The sequence below is a fragment of the Lasioglossum baleicum genome, chromosome 13 (assembly GCF_051020765.1).
Source record: "Lasioglossum baleicum chromosome 13, iyLasBale1, whole genome shotgun sequence".
In the NCBI taxonomy this organism is placed as follows: Eukaryota; Metazoa; Arthropoda; class Insecta; order Hymenoptera; family Halictidae; genus Lasioglossum; species Lasioglossum baleicum.
Genome location: NC_134941.1, coordinates 14,633,964 through 14,653,557, shown reverse-complemented (window position 1 = coordinate 14,653,557; position 19,594 = coordinate 14,633,964). Strand labels below are relative to the sequence as shown.

General features: G+C 45.7%; 1 protein-coding gene across 1 annotated transcript in view; it reads right to left on the bottom strand.

Moving 5' to 3' along the window:
- Window positions 1-8,106, bottom strand: part of LOC143215324 (uncharacterized) — a 47,233-nt gene extending 39,127 nt beyond the window's left edge. The window contains exon 1 of the mRNA XM_076437377.1: window positions 6,699-8,106. Coding sequence (XP_076293492.1) covers window positions 6,699-6,801 — 103 coding nt within the window. The 5' untranslated portion in view covers window positions 6,802-8,106. The remainder of the gene's footprint in view (window positions 1-6,698) is intronic.
- Between the last annotated feature and the right edge of the window lie 11,488 nt (window positions 8,107-19,594).

Genomic DNA, 19,594 nt, shown 5'->3' with positions numbered 1-19,594 from the left:
TAATGATAGCCGGGAATCGGTCTTTCCGAGTAATTACACAATTAAACGGATCATCGAGTGTGAAACGGGCTTAATGCTATTTTCTTTTCTCCGTAAAACTATCTACATACAATGACCTACTCGTGCATTCACTTTCAAACAGTATGATCGTCTGCGCAGATAAAAAGACGTATCGATTTCTGAGGAATCCTTCGGATTGTTCGTTGGCCTCGTGCGAAAACGGTGTTGGCCGCTTTTGTTCAATCGCGTGGAATGTCCGACGCTTTTATAGCAATTATTTCTTTCGCAGGGATGTTATATCTCTTTCTTCGCGTTGGTTTATTCTTCTATCATAACTGTTCGCTCTTTTATAGCAATTATATCGCTGTTTGTGACTGATGTCGCGAAAAAATACATTTCAATGTGTGAATCCACGTCAATTTAAATTCTTTTGTCAGCTTTCTCGAAGACAAATCAGCGAAGTTCATGCTGAAACACATACAAGGGGCATAGAGTTGGCATTTTTCCCAAAAGACTGTCCCACGAGCGGTAATAATTTTCTTCGGAACAATGGTAAGATCTCGCGTAAAATTGAAAGAGGCGAGGCAATTTTCCCGAGAACAATCGGCCACTATTTTCGCGGGTAGCGATTACGGTTGAACCAGGTGTGAAAAGAGCTTAAGGCGATCGTTTCCTCGTACGTGGCGGTCTCCACGCGAAGAAGAGCGGCGCCGACACACAGAGGAGCCTCGAATGGTAAATGGCACGACCGGGTCGACCATTTGAATCCCGAATACGTGTAAAAGAAGACGGCCGAGCATTTAGTGAAAGGCAGAACGCGCGTCTTCCGTGGCCGAGATTCGATTCGATCGACGAACCTAAGTCACGATGTCGTTTCTTCGCGACTTGCACTCGATCCTCTCGCGTTAACCCACTCGTCACTTCCATTCTTCTCTTCCCTCATTCTACTTTTCCAACGTCCAATTATTATAATTTATTTATAGACTACGTTCGAGTAAAGAACGATCGTTATGTCACTCGGGAACCTTCGCACTCTTTTTGGCGATCGCGTTTTCCTTCGAGAGACGTTTCCGATCGACGTGCACCGACTTAATTAGTCCCTAGATGCCGATCAACTCGATTGGTATTCCGACGATGCAGGTTTCCTGTGTTTTCGAGACTGCGTGCTGTGCTCAAGCTTGTTGCTACTTGCAAAGAGTAGCAGACAAATCAATAATGTGCATTCGGAAGTTCTCTTGTTCGAATATTCTCCAGAATTTTCCAGAGAGTTTCCTTCCACGACGTTCGATCACTCTCCTATTGCAACGCAGTATCTTCAGGCATCCTTTATTGTATAAATAGCAGTATCGATCGGTATGCTGGCACTTATCCATCGCAGACTGCAGCAGAACTAACAAAAGCCTGAACCAACAAACCGAAGCTCTCATTAGCGAATAAATTGCGAAACGATCCGCCTCCGGACCGATTGAATAATCAAAATCAAAGAGAATTTCTGTCAAAGGCAGACTGTAATGTGGCACGATGGGAATGTTTATTGGCTTGGTGTCTTTGTAAGATTGACGGAAATTGGTGCCCTTGCGCTGACATCGCTACGTCGTTGATTCCCGTTGCGTGCACGCCATCGGGATTTAGGTCAGAGCGTCGAATTAAGTACGGTTCACAAGTGCTATTGACGAAAACCCGCTGCGACCGGGGATTAAGATGTATACACGGAGATAATGTTTCGACCCTATTCGTCGAGTTTCTTCGACTGTCCGCGAATCCTTTCACGGTCTCGCAGAAGGGAATCCTCCTGAGAAGTTTGCCCTCTTAAGGTGGCTGCGATCTACGGGAAATAATCCCGCACAAGGGGGTAGACTTGCTTCCAGCGCCTTCTCATTTCTCGATGAAAAGTCCCATTTTAATTTGCATTATTCACAGCTCTGTGAAAATAGCTACGCTTATTCAAATTTCGGTGCAGACGATTTTTTGTTATTAAAGGACCTACATTATACTAGACAAAGATGGTACTCACTAATTTTTTCTAATGTGTTGAGAACATGTGAATCAAATCTGACCAAAATATCCTACATGTTCTAAAGTTTAAGCATTATTCTTGTGTTTTCTGATTCTTCAAATTCAAGTGGGGTAATTGTCTTCCAATTTGGTTTGTCTCTTTTCTCCAACATTCATTCAAATAGTACATAAATTATTTCATTCTGCATTGAAACATTATTGTAGAACAGCTACGTCGAACGAAAGTAAAACAATAAAATCAAGCTGTAAGCCTGTACTCTTCAATTACCATTTTGTTGAAGGAGGAGTTAAAGTGCGAAGCTTGCAAACATTGACTGGAAAGTTAGTACCGTGCTAAAAGCAGCGAAAAAATAAATAAACAGCGACATAAAGGGTCCTCGCAACTTTGTCTCACTGGCACTCGGCTCGCAAATCGATTCCTCCGTAGCGCAGCAGAGCCAGACATGGGGCATTCTATGGGGAATCCTCTCTCTCGGCAAGGTTGCAACGCTTAAAAAATCGAGTTAGCAGCCCCGACACCTCGAAGATCCTGTTCCCGTGTCGCACACGCGGACACCGAAGTGTGAAACGTGCGTCACCATTTGCGGACACTCGTGCGTGCCCCCTTCGATGGGGTCCCATTGGCTATTTGCCCCCCTTTTCACAAAAACCATGTCCTCGAGAGCTGCGACACTCGCGTTTCGCGAAAAATTCTGGCGAGCCCCACGGGAGGCGAGATAGACAGACAAATTTAGGGGATGAAAGTCAAGGGGCGACTAACCTCTGGCGAACAGTTTTTTTTTTAGTTGCTTTAGGTCGATTGGAGAAATCACGGAAATCGGAAGGAAATCGCTGGGAAATTAACGGGAACGTTCGGGGACCAAGATTCCCTTCGATTAACTGTTTCTGCACGATTAAGCGGCGATTTTCGGACACGCGGAGCGTGAGAGTCGAGTGGATTACAGTGCAGAATCGCAGATTATATTCCTTGATTCTGGAATTTCGTTTTTTTAAACAGAAAGTGCGAAAAATAATTTTATCTTTGCTTCTGTTTGACAGAGTAAAAATAATGTAATACTTGTTCAACAGCGGCTGCTGGTTCGTTCGTTTTAACAAACAGGTTCTCGCGTGTAATTTAATCTAGAAGCTTCTTTCCAGATTATTACTTCACGGGAGATTGTTAAGCTTCTTCCGGAGGCAACGCGATCATTAAAAGGCAGATGAAGCTAGTTTCGGTAGATGAAGTGCTAATTTCAATCCTGTGAAAAAATTGTCGATACGGAAAGCGAGAAATACTCGAGGAGGGATTCTCGTTGGATCTCGTCGGCAAGTGAAAAGGGAAAAGAGGTTCCTCCCACGCTCGGGATTAATTTGCCTCGAATCTGAAGAGGAAATGGAGGGAACGTCGGAAAACCCGGCAGATTCAACGAGGATTCCGTTAGAAGAGAAAGGGCCGCGGATAATTGCGGGCTCAGGGAGGAATGGCAGGTAGAGATTCAACGTTGTCGGCCGCGTCAGAACCAGTACAGGTGTGTACACGCGTTAATAGACTCACCTGCTTTCCTTTTACTGTTTCTTGACCTGCCGTAAACGGTGGAATTTAGGTACTCCACTTGTCGGGCTACAATTAACCATCCGCATAACAAACATTCTGACCTAAACATCGGTCTGGGATCCGTCAACTTCGACATATCCGGGCCGCGGCTCTAATTCTCCCCTATGCAAATTTCTATGCACTGCTCGAGGAGTTGCACAGAGAGGGGGGAACTGAATAGAAGTTTCATATCGTTCATCTGTTCAAAATGTGCAAGCTCAACAATTAAATAAAAGCCTCAAGGATTAGCTTTCCAGATGAAAGAATGAAATAAAATAGCGGATATCAGATGTTTAACTTGGGATAGCAATTTTACGCTCCAATTGCTTATCTCCTTCATAGAACAATGAGCACAGTGCTTTAAATATCTGAAAATCTGAATTACATTTTCCAATAAGACTACCAGCTCCCGATTTAATAAAACATTTTCGAGAAGCAACGACAAATTTTCTTGTATGAATGAATTAGCTTTTCGAGTGTTCTCGATTCTATTTAATTGTAGTGTCACAGTGTCCACAAAGCCACGTAACAAATACTCGAAATCGTGTGTTCTAGATTAGATAAAAAAGAAGCATAGAACGGCATCGTCTGTTATCGACATGCAAACAAATCGACTCCGACGCGATCAAAATATACGATTGCGCGCAGTTACTCGCGAACTCGAAACAGTAACGCCCCATTTCTCGTTAGCGGGCTTTGACGATTAACGTTAAGAGGACACGGTGGATGGGGCATATAGTTCAATAATTTTCAGAGTAATCAGTACAAAAAGAACATCTACCACTTATTCCACTTCTTCGACTACATCGGCCTGCAAAAGGTGGCAGGAAGTCACAAATTATTTTATAGAAATTCAGACGTGGAGGAACACATAAATTCATTGCATTTAAACGATTCTCGGCAGCCGAAAGCATGAAACCTCGGCTAAAAATGATTCCGATCATGTCACTTGGAATGTCAAAGCCAAAATTCGTGTCTCACGCCTGGAATATCAGGTTTCCAGGATTCCGTAGGCCACGGAGTGCTCGGGGAACGCGAAGGACAAGCATAAAATCCAAAGTCGTCGCCGATTATGGCGACGCGGATCTGGTCCTGGTTCGCGTGAAATTAGCCCAGGTGTCGTCAACCCTGACATTACGATCGCGGAGACGGTGTCAGGGTCTACGATCACGATCCACCGGTGGGTGCTGGCAAAAGGAACAACAAGAAAAACAACTGCGCCGATATCGGTCGCACTTAGGCCAGCCAACCAGCCAGTTTTCATGTTCCCCGGTGCGGGTAACCGCGTAAACGTATCCCGTTACACCACGGTAGCCCAGATACCGGGTTACGGTGCACGAATTGTCAATCGAACCCGAGGTTGCGAGTTTCCGTCGACTAGAGAATGGAAAAAACGCCACCGCAAGAATTTCGCGCTGATATTTTTCTCGCCGTGCTCGTCTGTTCGATGTTGAAACCGGCCCTTTCCCATTAGGAGCACGGCTTCGGACCTGCATGATCTTTTGAAGCGAAACTTCTTTGCTGAGGGGGCTGCAAGCTACAATTTTCTAGCGTTACGGAAGTGACGAAATTTCGCGAATAACCTCGAATAGTTTGACAAGTAACATTTTCATAATTAATTTGCCAACTTTAAAGACTTCATCGGTGAACTTTTAAGACTGTAGGATATAAAATGAAGCCTTGGCTACATTCCCATTTCAGTTTCATGCAGGTTGGATGCTTAAATTATTAGTTATTAACAAATTTTGTCGCACAGTTCGACCCTCCTTGTCTTTCGCAATATGGAAACTTCCGAAACAATCAGCCCGCGCAACAATCGTTGATAACTAATTAACCAGAGTTAATTTGTGAACATTTGCAATTGGATAACATAGAATAACATAGAACCTCCAGCTACTTTCACATGCAGTTTCTCATAGGATTTTGTTCCGACTGAAAGATTTATAAACAATTATCCAAACCCTGTTCTAAACTAACTAAAAGAAAATAAATTTCACTCCAGATCGTTGCAGTTCAGGCGGAACATTTTTATTTTGCATAAAGATCCGCTGTCCAGTTATCACTTCGCTTTGATTCTCCTCGGAGAAAACGAGACGACTTTCCGAACGACTCGATACAATCAAAAAACAACAATGGGCATCTGGCAATTGAAGAATTGAATAACGACGAGCGTAGCGCTCCAAGGACGTTCGGACAAGAAACAGGATCGCGGAATTGAAGTTTCCCAGCCCGAAAGAAGAACAGCTTGCTTGGCGACAGGAAAGCGAGGACGTCCCACGACGCATGCGAAAACGTCAACTCACCATTCACCGGCCTCCTCGGCCGCGATCCTTGTAATATTATCGATGTTATGATTCATTGGGCCGTGTTGTTACAACACCCGGTCTTATCAGCTAGTAACTCGAGGCGCTGCGCTGTTCGCAACGAGAGTGAACGCTCGCTTGTTCCCTGAAACTTCTAATCTACGTACTACTTTGCTAGGATACATCGATTTGCTCGATAGAGTCCGTGATCGAGAGGAGAAAGAGCGAGAGAAACACAGGAAAAGAGAGTTGCTCTCGTTGATCGTGTTAGTTATCGATCGAAACTGTTTCGCTGTGAACGAAAGTGGTCAAAATTACCGCGATCCGTGCCCGTGTACGTCGTTACGATAACAGGGAGATTAGAACGTGCCCTAGGTCGTGACTCGGTCGTTGGTTTTCTGGTTAAGAGTTACGCTAATATTTGTCGAGTGAATGGGCAAACCGACGATGGTTTGCCGTCTTAAAAAGTTGGAGGTGCTACCGTGTGCTCCGGGGATTAGGCGATTTTCGCACTTATTGGTGCACTATCGACAGGATTAGGTATCCTTTTTCAGTTAGGTCGCGAACGTTCAGTTTGCCTGCTTCATTCAAGGTACGTCCAGTGGCCGTTTCATTCAGTAGACTGCACAGTTCGTTGCTGTGTTTACTTTTGTTTATCAGTTGTTTGGTGTACGTCGGCCAAAGTACAACATGGCATACTGTCTGCTTCGGTTTAAATGTTATACTTTGCCGAACGAAGGAGACTTTGCTGAAGAGTTAGAAATGATTTCTATACAAACACAGCCATAAGAAAAAGCGGAACTCACCCCTGATTTTGGTCTCCTGCGGGTCCAACGGCGGGAATCGTGGGTGGCTCTGCTGTCCAGGTTTCTTCAGCAGGACACCCACAACCTGCGGTGCCATCATCATCCTGACCGAATCCTCCGGAACTCTCTCTCTCTCTCCGGGATTCAGTTCCGACGAGTCATTTCGCTCGATTCTTTTTTTTTCTCACTTGTACACAAACCAACCACAATATATCTCTTTCTATTCTACCCTCTTTTATGTTGTTGTCGGTGGATCGTTTTCTCCCTCGCGGAGGAGAGGAGAGACCGCCTACTTGGTCCGAAATTAACCCGGCGAGGAAGGGGCCAACGAACGAGGCACACCGGGACACCGAGTGAAAGAGTGCAGCTGCCGATCCGTTCAGTTTAGACCGTCTGTCGCTTTATTGGCCAAGGCGACGTGTCACTTTAGCGAGGAGAACAAGGCGCCAGACGAACAAGCCCCTTTCCACTCTCTGTTTAGAGCTCCGTTATCAACTGTTGTCTCCTGGCACATGCGACGGCGTGACCTTATCAGCCGACGAAACCTCCCGACCAAACGGAAAACACTGTTCCAGTCGAGTCGGCTACCGAAAGTCGGCTACCGAAAGTCGTCTACTCTGTTTCCAAGCTATCGATTCTCATCACCGTTTCGAGCTCGATCCTCGGATTCGATCGGTCTCGATGGTACCGAGGAATCACCTGTTGACAAGAACCGTCCCGCGACAATGGCCGTCGCGAGATGGAGCCCGCAATTGCTACAGGAAGATAACGTTATCGGCCGGCTTTCGCCTTCGACGAGCCGTTAATGAGCCGTGCTCGAGTATCGGCCTGCACAGCTCTCGATACGAGCAAGCGGTCTTTTTATGCGCGACCTGATTCGAGTACTCGCAACCTGGATACCAGCCGACCGCGACAATCCGCGACAAACGAGTCGGCTTGCCTCGCGAATCTACACTCCGGGAAAATTGTCGCGGACTTTGCCGACTCTTCACTTTGTTAAACAACTCCACGATAACTTGCGTGAACTTTCTTACACTTCGTTACTCTTCGTCGAACCAATGCAAACTTTGCCGAACGTGTTCTTCACCTTGCAACGAATCGACAACCCACGGAAACCGACGCGAATGATTTCGAACGTGTTCTTCACTTTGGGAATCCTACGCTCCAGCTAAATCGTGCTAGGGAGGACTTTGTTATTGAACCTTCTCGAACTGTTGCAAACATTTGCGAAATTTCGCGAATTCGAACGAACTCCGACACGCGTGTAACCCCCCCGAAACCCCCCCTGTAGAAGAGCGTTGTCAACGATCACTATGATCCTTGGGATCGTTTGATAGTCACACCGAGATGAGAAGGTCTGCTCGCAACTGACACCGTGGAACTGACATCGTCGACACAGCGTGGCGCGCGCACGGCGAACGACTAAACAGACGCGAGAGAGTGCATCGTGCCCACCGCCTCGTTGCCCCCACCATTCATCCTGGGTTTCTCTTTCTCTCCCCCTTTCGGCAACCCCTGAAGCTTCCTTCTCGTGTTCGTGGGCAGCCCTTTCGTAGGGGCGGCTTTCCTAATTAGTAATCGGCTCGAAAACAACGGTCGCGATATTCCGACTCGTTAAAAATTGCTGTGGCATTATTCAAAATATTGTTTACATTATTAACTATGTCGGTATCTAGTCAATTACTAAACATTTAGAATTTAGAACAACTACTCCGAGTGCAAAGCAAACTGAAAACAATTTATTTCATCTGATTGTAAGAATGACTGAATTCTTACTAGGTGCCAATAATTTTAGAACAATCCGAATGTCAATGGTTGAACTAGATAAAAATAAAAATTCTAGAACCTCCGAGAGACATTCGAATAAAAGAATCGATCGATACGTGTTTGGAAGACGTCCGAGTGCATCCAGCGCATCCAGGGAGACACAGGCGGGCGTCTCGACCGGGGAAAAGTAAAATTCTAAAAACAGTAGCACTATTCTGGTCGACGTCATTATCACGGCGAGCGTAAACGCGTCGCGTCGCGCCGGTTTATCCATGTTCTGATATTTCAGTCGGTTATTTAACGAACGAGCCGGTAATGGGACTGTCATCGATTGGCCGTGCGATCGAGCACGACATAGATAATTGGACAATGCACCGATCCATATCGAGGTTGCATTGTATCGACAATGGTGCTGCAATGCGATGGAGAGCTCTCGGGTGTCGTCTCTGCGATTCGATATCGTTCCCGGAGCGTATTCGCGAACAAAAGAACGCTCGAGTGCGATTCGAAGGCTCGTAGGCTCGCAGCGTTTTATAATCAGCGCACGTTGCAAAAACCCAACCAGAGAGAGAGAGAGAGAGAGAGAGAGAGAGAGAGAGAGAGAGAGAGAGAGAGAGAAAGATGCGTTAGAGGCGTCGCCGTCCGCGTGAAAAATCGAGAGAATCAACTGCCAGAGTCGGTTCAGACGAACTGGGGGAGGGAGAAGAAAAAGGAAAAGAGCGCGCCAAAAATATCCGAACGGTAGCTGCCACGATTCCCGCGGCGCGCAAACCAACGTTTTCCAGCTGGAAATAAAATTCGCCCTCGATGCTTCCTGCTGTACATTATGTTTCCTGGTCCCAGGGATCTAATTCGAACCCGCCAGCTACCCTGTAATCACGAACCTGAGACTGAGAGATGAAAAGATGCTGGGAACGGTTCTGACCTGGCCGACACACTTTACGACTTTATTTAACCCTCTGCTCGTGTACTCCTTGTGCAAATCGATATTCTTTTCAGCTTGTTCCGTGGCCGAAATTCCAGCTACGGGATAAGTGTCCAGCGAAAGTTCATCAAAAATGGTGTACCACAATTCAAACACGTCTTTTCGAATGTCTTAAAGACCTCTGTTTGAATATATTAATCGTTCTACTGTGACCATATGTATAATTTTATGCTGAAGTGCGAAGATTGATGCGCACAATGCAAAAGAATAAGAGGAAGTCAACGTGGATAATTTGCATTGTCCGCTTAACTCGAACGGCAAACATCGCCGAAAATTTCCTGATCTGCATATAATTTTCAGAGATCCCGATCCCGACTTGCCCTAAGTCGTTGAGATACCCTATTTTTTCACCTGCCCGTATTGTGGCAACCCTTAGCGGGCTGATTCCGACGCATCTCCACCCCTCGGAGCCTTTTCTTCGACTGCACAATGAGAAGCTACTAATATGTCGTCGCCACAATTCCACGCACCGCTGGGGAACACTCTGTGACAGTTTCCGGAGTTTATGGTGTTTGGTCCGGGCAGATAATAAAAGTAATACCCATATAACTTAGGCGAACGAAACGTTACTGTCAGCCCGCTGCGTTTTCCACGGTTCTTCGGAGATCGCGGCGACGTTCGCAGTATTTTTTCGATTTTCAACAAAAAGCTTTCAGCTACCCTCCGCTGTATTTTCGTTCCGGAATGAACAAAAGCTTGTTGTAAAATCTTGCAACGAAACAACGTGGAATAACACAATGAAAGAAACTGGAATCCGGTGAAAAGAATAATTGCTGCTGTGCAAAAAAAGGATTGCAAGGTGATGCAGCGGACAGATCTAGGTGAGAGACGCCTGAGTCAGTCAGCCAGTCTGTCGCCGATCAGGTTGATGTGTTCGCGCATAATTAGAGGGATTTTCAATAGCGTCCAGCGGTCTTGCGAACGCGTGTAACAGGTTGCACGCCGCTCAAGAGTGAAAGTGTGTCAGCGCGTTTTTCATTTTTCATGCCCGCTCGGTAGACTTCTCGGTGGTCTTGAGACAGTTTGACGTCAGTCGATCGAGTTCCCCGTTCCTCTGACGTTCTCGATCGGCGCTTAATCAATCGGTGCGTGTGCGTCCAAACCGAAAAAGAATTTCCTTTTAATGAGCTCCGAACGCGGTTTCATTCACCGGATTCACGGGGGACACGGGGTTCGGAGCTGATTTATTACGTGAGACAACCTCTCGACGGAGTTCGAGTGTCGGTTTCGCTCCGAAAACACGAAAAGGATTCGCGTTTAATCGAACGGAAACGCTCCGGCGGGGACGCGAGTAAATATGATTAAACAAGGGGTTGAATTGTTGCGAAGAAGGGGTGAATTGTTGCGGGGAATCGACGCGAAAACATAGGGTGCATCGGTTTACATTGTGGCAAAAAAAAAAAAGAGAACGGAGTGTGCAACAAGCTGGCAATAAAAGCTTGTCGAATTCGTGTCTCGATTTTGAACTTTCAATGTAGTGTTTCAAGCGTAAAGAAATTATTGGATAATGAACTTCCCTATAAAAAATGAAAAGAAGATAACGCAGTCGCGTCGAAACAGAGGAATAACTGCATTAACAATGAAACGACTGCTGCCAGCAGCCAATAAACCGATCAAACAGCTCGTTCGCCCGCCACGGTGCCGAAAACCGGTCACCGACCCCATAACCGAGCGATTATTGCGAACGAGACAAAGAATCGCGGCAGAACCGCGGTTTCGCAATAATCCCGTAACCCAGTTGAAACTGCTGAAGCGACTGTTGGTCGCGTCCGCCACAGATGCGGATTAATTTAACGCGAAGAACACGCACGAACGCGAACTGCTCAATTCGCGAGTGCAAAACGCGTCGCGAATAATCCAGCTCGGAAAAACGCCCGAGAGAACCGTTTCACGCCGGAAAGCGAATTCTACGTTTCCGGTGCCTGCTCGAGAGAGCGGATGCAATTATTGTCGTCGCATAGTTCGCGGTTAGGCGGTCGGAACACTAGGAACACCGAACAGGAGAGCGCTCGTCGATAAAAATCGTGCGGGCGATCGATGCCGAGAGAAACTCGGCCTGGTCGAGTTGGTTTCCTCGGTTTCACGGGAAAGGTCGTTCGATGGAGTTCCATGGGGTCCCATGATCCTTATCGGATAGCAGAACTGAACACTGCGGGTCGATAAGACTCGAAAACCGAAGCGACGCGACGGTTTTCCGGCTGCGGGTGAACCGCCACTTTTACTTTCACCGGTCGAGGAAACGCGTAACACTGTTCGTTACGGCAGGGTACCTTTATGGATCAATTATAATGCGTCGATTAATAATTTCGAAACGGTGAGGCCATTGTAGACGGATTTCTGCGCGCCTTTGCGTCAGCTGTGGCAAGAATGAGGCTCCCATTCGATTTCTGCAAATCATTTTTATCTCGCATCAAAATCCGCAGTCCAATTGTTACAGTTTAATTGAAATGCTGAATATCCCTTTCTCATGCAGATCCTTTCATTAGAAAAAGTAATTGTTTATTTCGATCATTGCTTTTTTCTGTTACGCGCCGCTTCCAAGCGACGTGTGAAATTGGACGAACGTGGTCGGAGTGACGCAACCAGTTTCATGGGAAATTGTAAAAATGTTAAAGATCGTTAAGGGAAGAAATAACAATCAATGCAGTGTTTATCCCTTGCAATCGATGCAGGCAATGTTTATTTTCCACGGAGATCCGCAGTCTAGTAATAACAAACAGAAACAACAATGTTATCGCTACACGAAAAACGAAATTACTTTCCGAACGATCGGAATCACTGCCCTCTTTGTTCTTAGGCGATTCGTTGTTCGATAACGTATCGTAGACGGTGTGAGTCATGGTCGTTATTATATCCGGCGAATATTAACAGAGTTAGCGTAACATTTGAATGATTTAATTAGGAAAGAAAGTTGGTCGTTGCGCGGATCTCCTGAGCGATCGGATTATTACGAAAAATGCATTCTTTCGAATGAAGGAGCGAGTTTTGGCCGTGGATAGCTTTCCAGACGATTATGCGCCGATTCCGGGAACGAGCTCGGCCTCCGTTTTCGTCATCGTTATAGCATAAAAATCCTTAACGGTCCAATTAATTCGTACGTTTCCGTCGGGGCTTTTGCAACGGCGCGATGCGATGACTCAACCGAGTAAAATTGCATCGGCCGTCGAGGAAGCAGCCTTTCCCGAGCCAGCTTATCGAACGAAACTTTCCCGACGACTTTTCACCGACGCCTTGTCGCAGGATGTTACAAGGGTTCCCCCCCCCCCCTTGCCCTGATAACAGACTAGTTTCCTGAAACTAGTCAATTAGCTTTGAAAGTCTGGAATATGTCAGAGAAGCGACGTGGCTTTGCGCTGTAAATTTCAAAGAGGATTAACGGTATCTAGCATCGACAGCCATTACGCTTTCAGGTTGAATTTTATCGGACCTCGGAGGATCTGCAGGGGGTTCTCCAGGTGACGGAGGCTATCGGTGTTTTCGGAGAAAATTGTAGAAAAGTCGTGAGAGCGACCTAACGAGTGCGCAGACGACGCGTAAGCAACCGGCTAAATTTGGATTGTGCTCTCGTCGGGACGCAGCTTGTGATAGCACGCTTATGAATTCCAGCTTCTGCTCGGGAGAATTCGCTAGACCCGCCGATTGACCCGCTCCACCCACCCACACGGTTGCTGGTGACTGTTCTGCGCGCAGATTCTCTGATTTCTCTCTGTGAAATCATTTTAATCACCATGTATCTCCATTCGTGAACCCCTTGCCGTATTTTAACGAACCGCACTTGTCATGAAGATTTCGATCAAAGTCTAGCAAATATGAATGTTACGCCTTTCGTTTTAAATGAAATCAAATCTGATTCGGGATAAAGACGTTTCGATCACTGTAACGACAAGGGGCTAACTATCATTGCTATTTGACAATTAAACATTTCGTCCGACCTAGAATAATTCCATTGTATATAATTTTCTTCATTTTATGGATACGAAATAAATGTAACGCCTCATACAATACTTAAATGTGTAGTAATTGATTAGACGCTAACCTATGTAATGATGTAAACAATATAATGTAACGTGGCGCCTCTCAGAATCGCCCCTCGACTGCTAAGGGTTGAATTGCACAATCCAATTATAATAATGCGTGAAAGCGCAGACTAAATTTGATGCAATTTCGAGAACCGTGGTTCCACTTCCAACAATCGTGTCCAATTTCCCAGGGCCAGAGAGCATAAAATCATGAAAACTGGTTAGAATGCAAATTGTCTAGTTCTAATCATTATTACGCATCGATTCGCGACTCGATATACGGGGTCACTTATGGGGAATTCAGTGAATTCAATTCGCCGAACTCTGCACGAACTCTCACGAGACTAACGAGACTTGTTAATCAGCGGACGACAAATCTTCGTTTAGTTTATGCGGAAAAGATTTAATATAGCCGAGGTGACGAGCCGGTTGCAATTTCTCCGCGCCGGATGATGAACCCACGCGCCACTTTGCCCCTCTTTCAAACCGCGTCGGAGCCCGAATCGAGCTGTAAAAATTAGCCGACTCGATGACTCACGATTGACTAATTGGTTTGCGATCGGCGCCGGGAGTGCGTGGACGATGTTATTCTTAGCTGATCGCGTGCTTGGGCCATTTGCATAATACCACTCGCCGCGTTCGCATAATAGGAATTTTTCAACACCATTTCATTTGAATCGACAACCGGCTGTGGTCAAAATTGGCACAGGCTGTGCACGGTTTTAGCTGGGTCGCAGCAGATGGCGGTCGATGCTTGTTCTGGTTTTGTTCTCCTTCGAGCAGTGGATTTTCTAGTTGTTCGACGAACGGTTAACCAGAATTTTATTGTGGAATTTTGTTGAAAACACAGCTATCGACGAGATACTATCGCAAACGAGATATAGGAATAGACCTGACACTGACACCCAATGTATTTTGATGTCCGTCGGTATTGGTGCGCTAACGCCCCAGAGTGACTCCCATTAAGTCCCATTACCATTCAGTGTCAACACCTCTATAGAATTAGAAAGATGTATTATTATTATTTCTAGGGGCACAATATTTATAGCCGGGTTAATAGCAAATTATGGATATAATTTAAAGAAAATTATTGCTATCACTGGTATTTTAAGGTGTCGGTACTACAGATTCCTGTGGACACCAAGTCCCATAAGGTGTCAGGTCACAGAAGAGATATATATATATTTCCTATATCTCTCTCGTCTGTGATACTATATACTATGCTATTATCGGTGGCGTAGGTAAATGCATGCAATACCGTTGGTAATAAATAATTGTAGAATGCTGACGTACCTCCTTTCTACCTTAGCAACAAAATATCGATCCTGAGAACGGAGATTCCACTACCCTCCTGCGAGGGCGACACTATCCCCGTACACAGCAAAATCCTCCCCGATCTTTAACCGAAGATATTCATTTAATTCGATCGCAACATTGAACATCCCGTGCGAGAGCTCGTTCGAAACTATTTAATAAAGATACAGAAATTACAAGCCCTAAAGACACGTATCTCATTCCGCTTACATTTCATGCATCAAGCTCCCTCTGTTACCCAGATTCCACCCCCGAACGTATGAATTTCGCCAGCCCCTAATTTCCCAGCGAAATAACGCCGGGCGTTGATTAATGCGGGGATTCCAGCGAGATTCTCCCGTCTAATTTCTGAATAACTCGAGCCAGACATTGTTTCCGTGGAAAGGAAATCGATCCCCGTGAGCCGGCTAGCTCTACCATTCATCTTAGATGGTAATTAAACAGGGGAATTAACCGCCCGACCGTCGTCCGTGAAAAGAAAACGGGAAAATAGGACAAGGTGAGAGAAACTCATCGGATTCGTTACCGATGATCCGTGATCGATCGGTTCAATGATCACTGATCCGTGAGGAACACCGTCGTCCATTCTACTGGCGTGTGCATGGAGCACCGATGACGCGTTTCGGATGCATCGCGACCGTCGTTCGCGGAAACTGCATAAATAACGATGCAACGGCGACACTCGGCGTTGCATAACACGATCCACCGAGTCGTCGACGGCGGCGCCCGGACTTCCGGTTGGCTTGGGGACAGGACACCGGAAACCCGCGGAGAACGTCCCCGAAACGAAAATTACAAGCATACCTTTTATAAGCAGGCTTGACTGATATAGTGGGGGTGGCGCAATGCGGTTGGCCTGACTTGCATCCCTAAGAGCGGGCAAACATGTCGACGAAGATCTCTCTGACGGGACACGTCGACGGGAATGCATCCCCCGACATTCCCGAGGACTGTCCCGGACATGTGTAAATATGCGCAGATGCGCCAGGCGGGATGCAATCGAGCCAGACGATCGGGAAACGCGAGGACCCAAGCTTCACCCAATTGTATAGCAAACTATCTCCTGTAATGACAGATCTCTAAAAGCTCCACGTGAAATTACACCCTACTGGAACTACTGGGTCTCCGGTTGCTATGCCAAAGAGGAGGCTCTCTGAATCATCTCGGTGGAAAATGTTGAGATAATGGCTATCTCTTCTGGAGAAACATTTTTTAAATTATTACGCGCCGCGTCGCACAGTGTACAGAATGCTGGGTGGAAAAGAAAATCCTATACATCAGCTAATGATGTCAACTTAAAGTGACTTCTTCTTCTTCTCTTAAGAAGATTTTTCTAATTTGACAACAGATTTGAACTATTTTGAGAAGTTAGAGCAACCCGTTTGCTACACAACGTGGAAAATCTTTAGAAGAAAATTTCGATAGAAATATGATATAAATATTTGAAAATTGGAGGGTCTGGAGATTTAAATATTGAAAAATTTGAATATTCGGAAATGGGAGGGCTTAGAAATTTAAATATTGGAAAATTGTAGGACCTAGAGATTTGGACGAACCAATTTCTCCTGAATTTCACCCTGTGGAAAATGTTGAGATAACAGTTATCTCTTATCGATGCTTCTCAACATTGTTGCTAAATTTTGCCATGATCAAGTTCCTTAGAATTTTAACTTACTCCACTTTCGTGATCAGCACGTGTAACGAGGCCGGAAACACGAACGTAATTTTTCGCTGTTCCTTGGGGATGCAAATGGGTTAACATCGCTGCGACTGTTGCAGGGGCCGCGTCCCCTCGCTGACAAGTCTCCGGAGGTTATTCCTCCAGGAAGAAGAGGAGTTGACCGCGATAAATCAATGCGAGTTGCCGCGAAGCTTGCAGAAGCACGTGCAAGTGGAAAGGCGGAGGCTTGAGCGAGAGTCGCGTGATTCCGGAGCGTGAAGAAGAGGCCTTGTCGAGTGGATACCGAGTCCCGAAGAGGCTTGCGGAGACGATTCGCGTTCTGAGCGGGGCTTCACCTGTATCGAAGTGGCCCCGAAAGCTTGGGCCACCGAGGTGGAATTCCTGCGGCCCCTTTCATCACGCGCCTCCACCCGAGAGATGCTAACTTCAAGGATCCTCTTCGCCGTTCATCTTACTCCCTATCAAGCTCTGAAAAACGTCGCAGACCTGACCGGAATTAATATCTCCAATTCCAAATGGTCTACGCCCCTCGCAAGAAGATCCTCGATAAATTCACTATCTTTACGCAAAATAAAAATTGACTGCACCGATTGCAAGAAATAGAAACCAAATTGAATGTTATTTCTTCCGTTAATGATTTTAATAGAGAAGTCATACATTGACATCTTCAATATATGTTTAAAATACTTCAACAATTTTGAGTTTCATCTACTCGATTTTACTATAAATGCACAAAGTCTCTTGATTAAACTCGAAGCAAGAACAATGTTGAAACTATGAATTCAATTTTGTTGAACGTTGCAGAATTTTGTTGAACGTTGCAGAACATTTTGGTTATTGGCACATGGGTTAGCTCGAAAATTTGCAATGCCAGTGGAAGGTATAGAGGGACGCAGAGGTGGATAGCAAAGTTAGCCGCCGCGAGAGCACTGAAAAGGGGCTCATTTAACCCTCAATCAGCAGACCCTGTGTGTGTTTTGACCCCAGTTTGCAGAGCCTCGCCTGTGACACGACTTATGGGGGCTAACTATAACTGTCAGCTCTTTTGTGTAGTCCCGGTTACCAAGGAACATCCATTTCCTAAACTCGAGCTGACGTATACTTCTCCTCGGAGAAGAACAGTCTGAATGGAGTAGACGTCATCTTCTAGGTGGCTGGGTTAGGTCCACAGTAACTGCTTTCAGACCTCGATCGTTGCTACCACTACAACTAACGAATCTCGTGATCTATATCCTGAAATAATTACAGTGTTATTAACGGTGTTAAGTGATCACGAGGAATATGTCTGCCTTAGCCACATGTCTCCCGGAATAAAAATATCTACAGCGTTATTAACGGCCCTAATTGACTATGAATTGTAAATCAGCTCGAGCCTAGGCTCTGCTCCAAATTTAGCTACCTCCTCCTACATCCCCTTCATCCTTCAAAAAAACTGGGTCAGAAAAGGACTAAATAAAAATCCGAGAAATCCCACGTACACCGTAAAAACGAATGAAGCATGTTCATCTGCTCTTCGCAATTAATTTTCCGTTCAAAGGAAAAGGATTATGAAATTAATTAATTTCTAGTTTTAATGATCCGCTGTCTAATAATCGCTAACTATCAAACCAGTGTGGTGATCAATAAATAAGAGCGGACGATAACCCTGAAAAAAGATGGAGAAATTATTGTGTCAATAATTTTCCAACGACACGAGAACTAAATATGTTTCTTCTATCGATCGTATTTGCTGATAATAAATTTTTAAATGTTTTCGGCGCAACGGTTCGATCGTTTATTACGAATTATAAAGTAACTTTGCTAATTGTCAAACAAAATTAACGTTTAAATTAAATATGTTATTGTAGTTTTGGAAAAAAACAGAAATATTGAATGACAGACACGATAGAACTGTCTGTTTAGTTGGGCGAGCCTGGTCCCAGTGTCGAGGTGAGTTTCGACTGCGTGCGTCCTAGACGTTTATTTATAGCGACCGAAAAGTGAGATTTCGCTGTTTTATGGCGAAACTGAATGCCAAGTAGCCCCGACAGTGGGGCCAAAATACGTCAGCCTAGTTCTTTGATACACGACGCGAGTGTGCTAGTGGCATTCACTTGCAACGGCGTGAAAAGTCTCTCGTTCCACGCTGGCTCCCTTCTCCGCTCAGCTTTTTCCACCCCCGTTCTCCTCGACCAACCCCTTCTTCCATCCACAGGCTGATGCTACAGAGCCTCGTTCCACGTTTCCTCCCTGGCGGGGTCGTGCTCTTCTTTGCTCTCGTCTCTCGGTGAACCAGCCCCCACCACCGGATCGCGGTGTATCGAACGGGCTATGACGTCATTGAACTTTCTGTGACGTCATGCCAGTGACGCTCAGCCGACGGCGACCCGACCGAGCAACGTCGACGTCGACGTTGCTCGAACCGTGTCATCGACCAACTTCGAAGCTCTTCAAGGATCACGGATATTCGTCTAATCCGGACCCCGCCTGTGACTTCAAAGGGAAATCATTTCTTTCTTTAGATCCGCCCACTGTCATCGTCACATCTTTCTCTCGTTTTAACTCCTCGGGGAGTTTCTCTGGTGCCGAGGTTATTAACAAATTAATTTTCGCGAAGAGATAGATTCGAGCATGAAATTAGTTTTTCGAATTACATAGATTGGTAGATACAAGGGGTGTCCACCCCATTTAGCAACTACGACTGTCTCGGAGTGGTGTGGACAGATCCCATGACCAATATTGTGTCTCAGATTACTCCTCCGAGGAAGAGGAAACTGCAGATCAAATAACTGGCGTAAATAATTTTTATTAGCCCGTTCCTGGAGACCTCTACATCGCATTCGTGTGTCGCAGGACATTTTCGGACTCCTCAAGCTACTTAGAAATCAGTGGAAAGCAAATAATATTTTGGAATATCCACAGACCCTTCCAGGAGTCACACAAATCTCTCTGAAAGGCCTCGTAGCAATCTAGGACACCCAGAATCCCTGAATCCTAACAGTCTTATTCGGAAACTCGGCAACAGCACGTTAAAGAATATCCGCGACACGAAACATTAACTTGAAGCGAAATATCTAACGAATACGATGAAACCAAGGTTGGTTCGTCCGCGGAAACTCGAAAGAGAACATCGACAGTGGTTCTAAAAGTT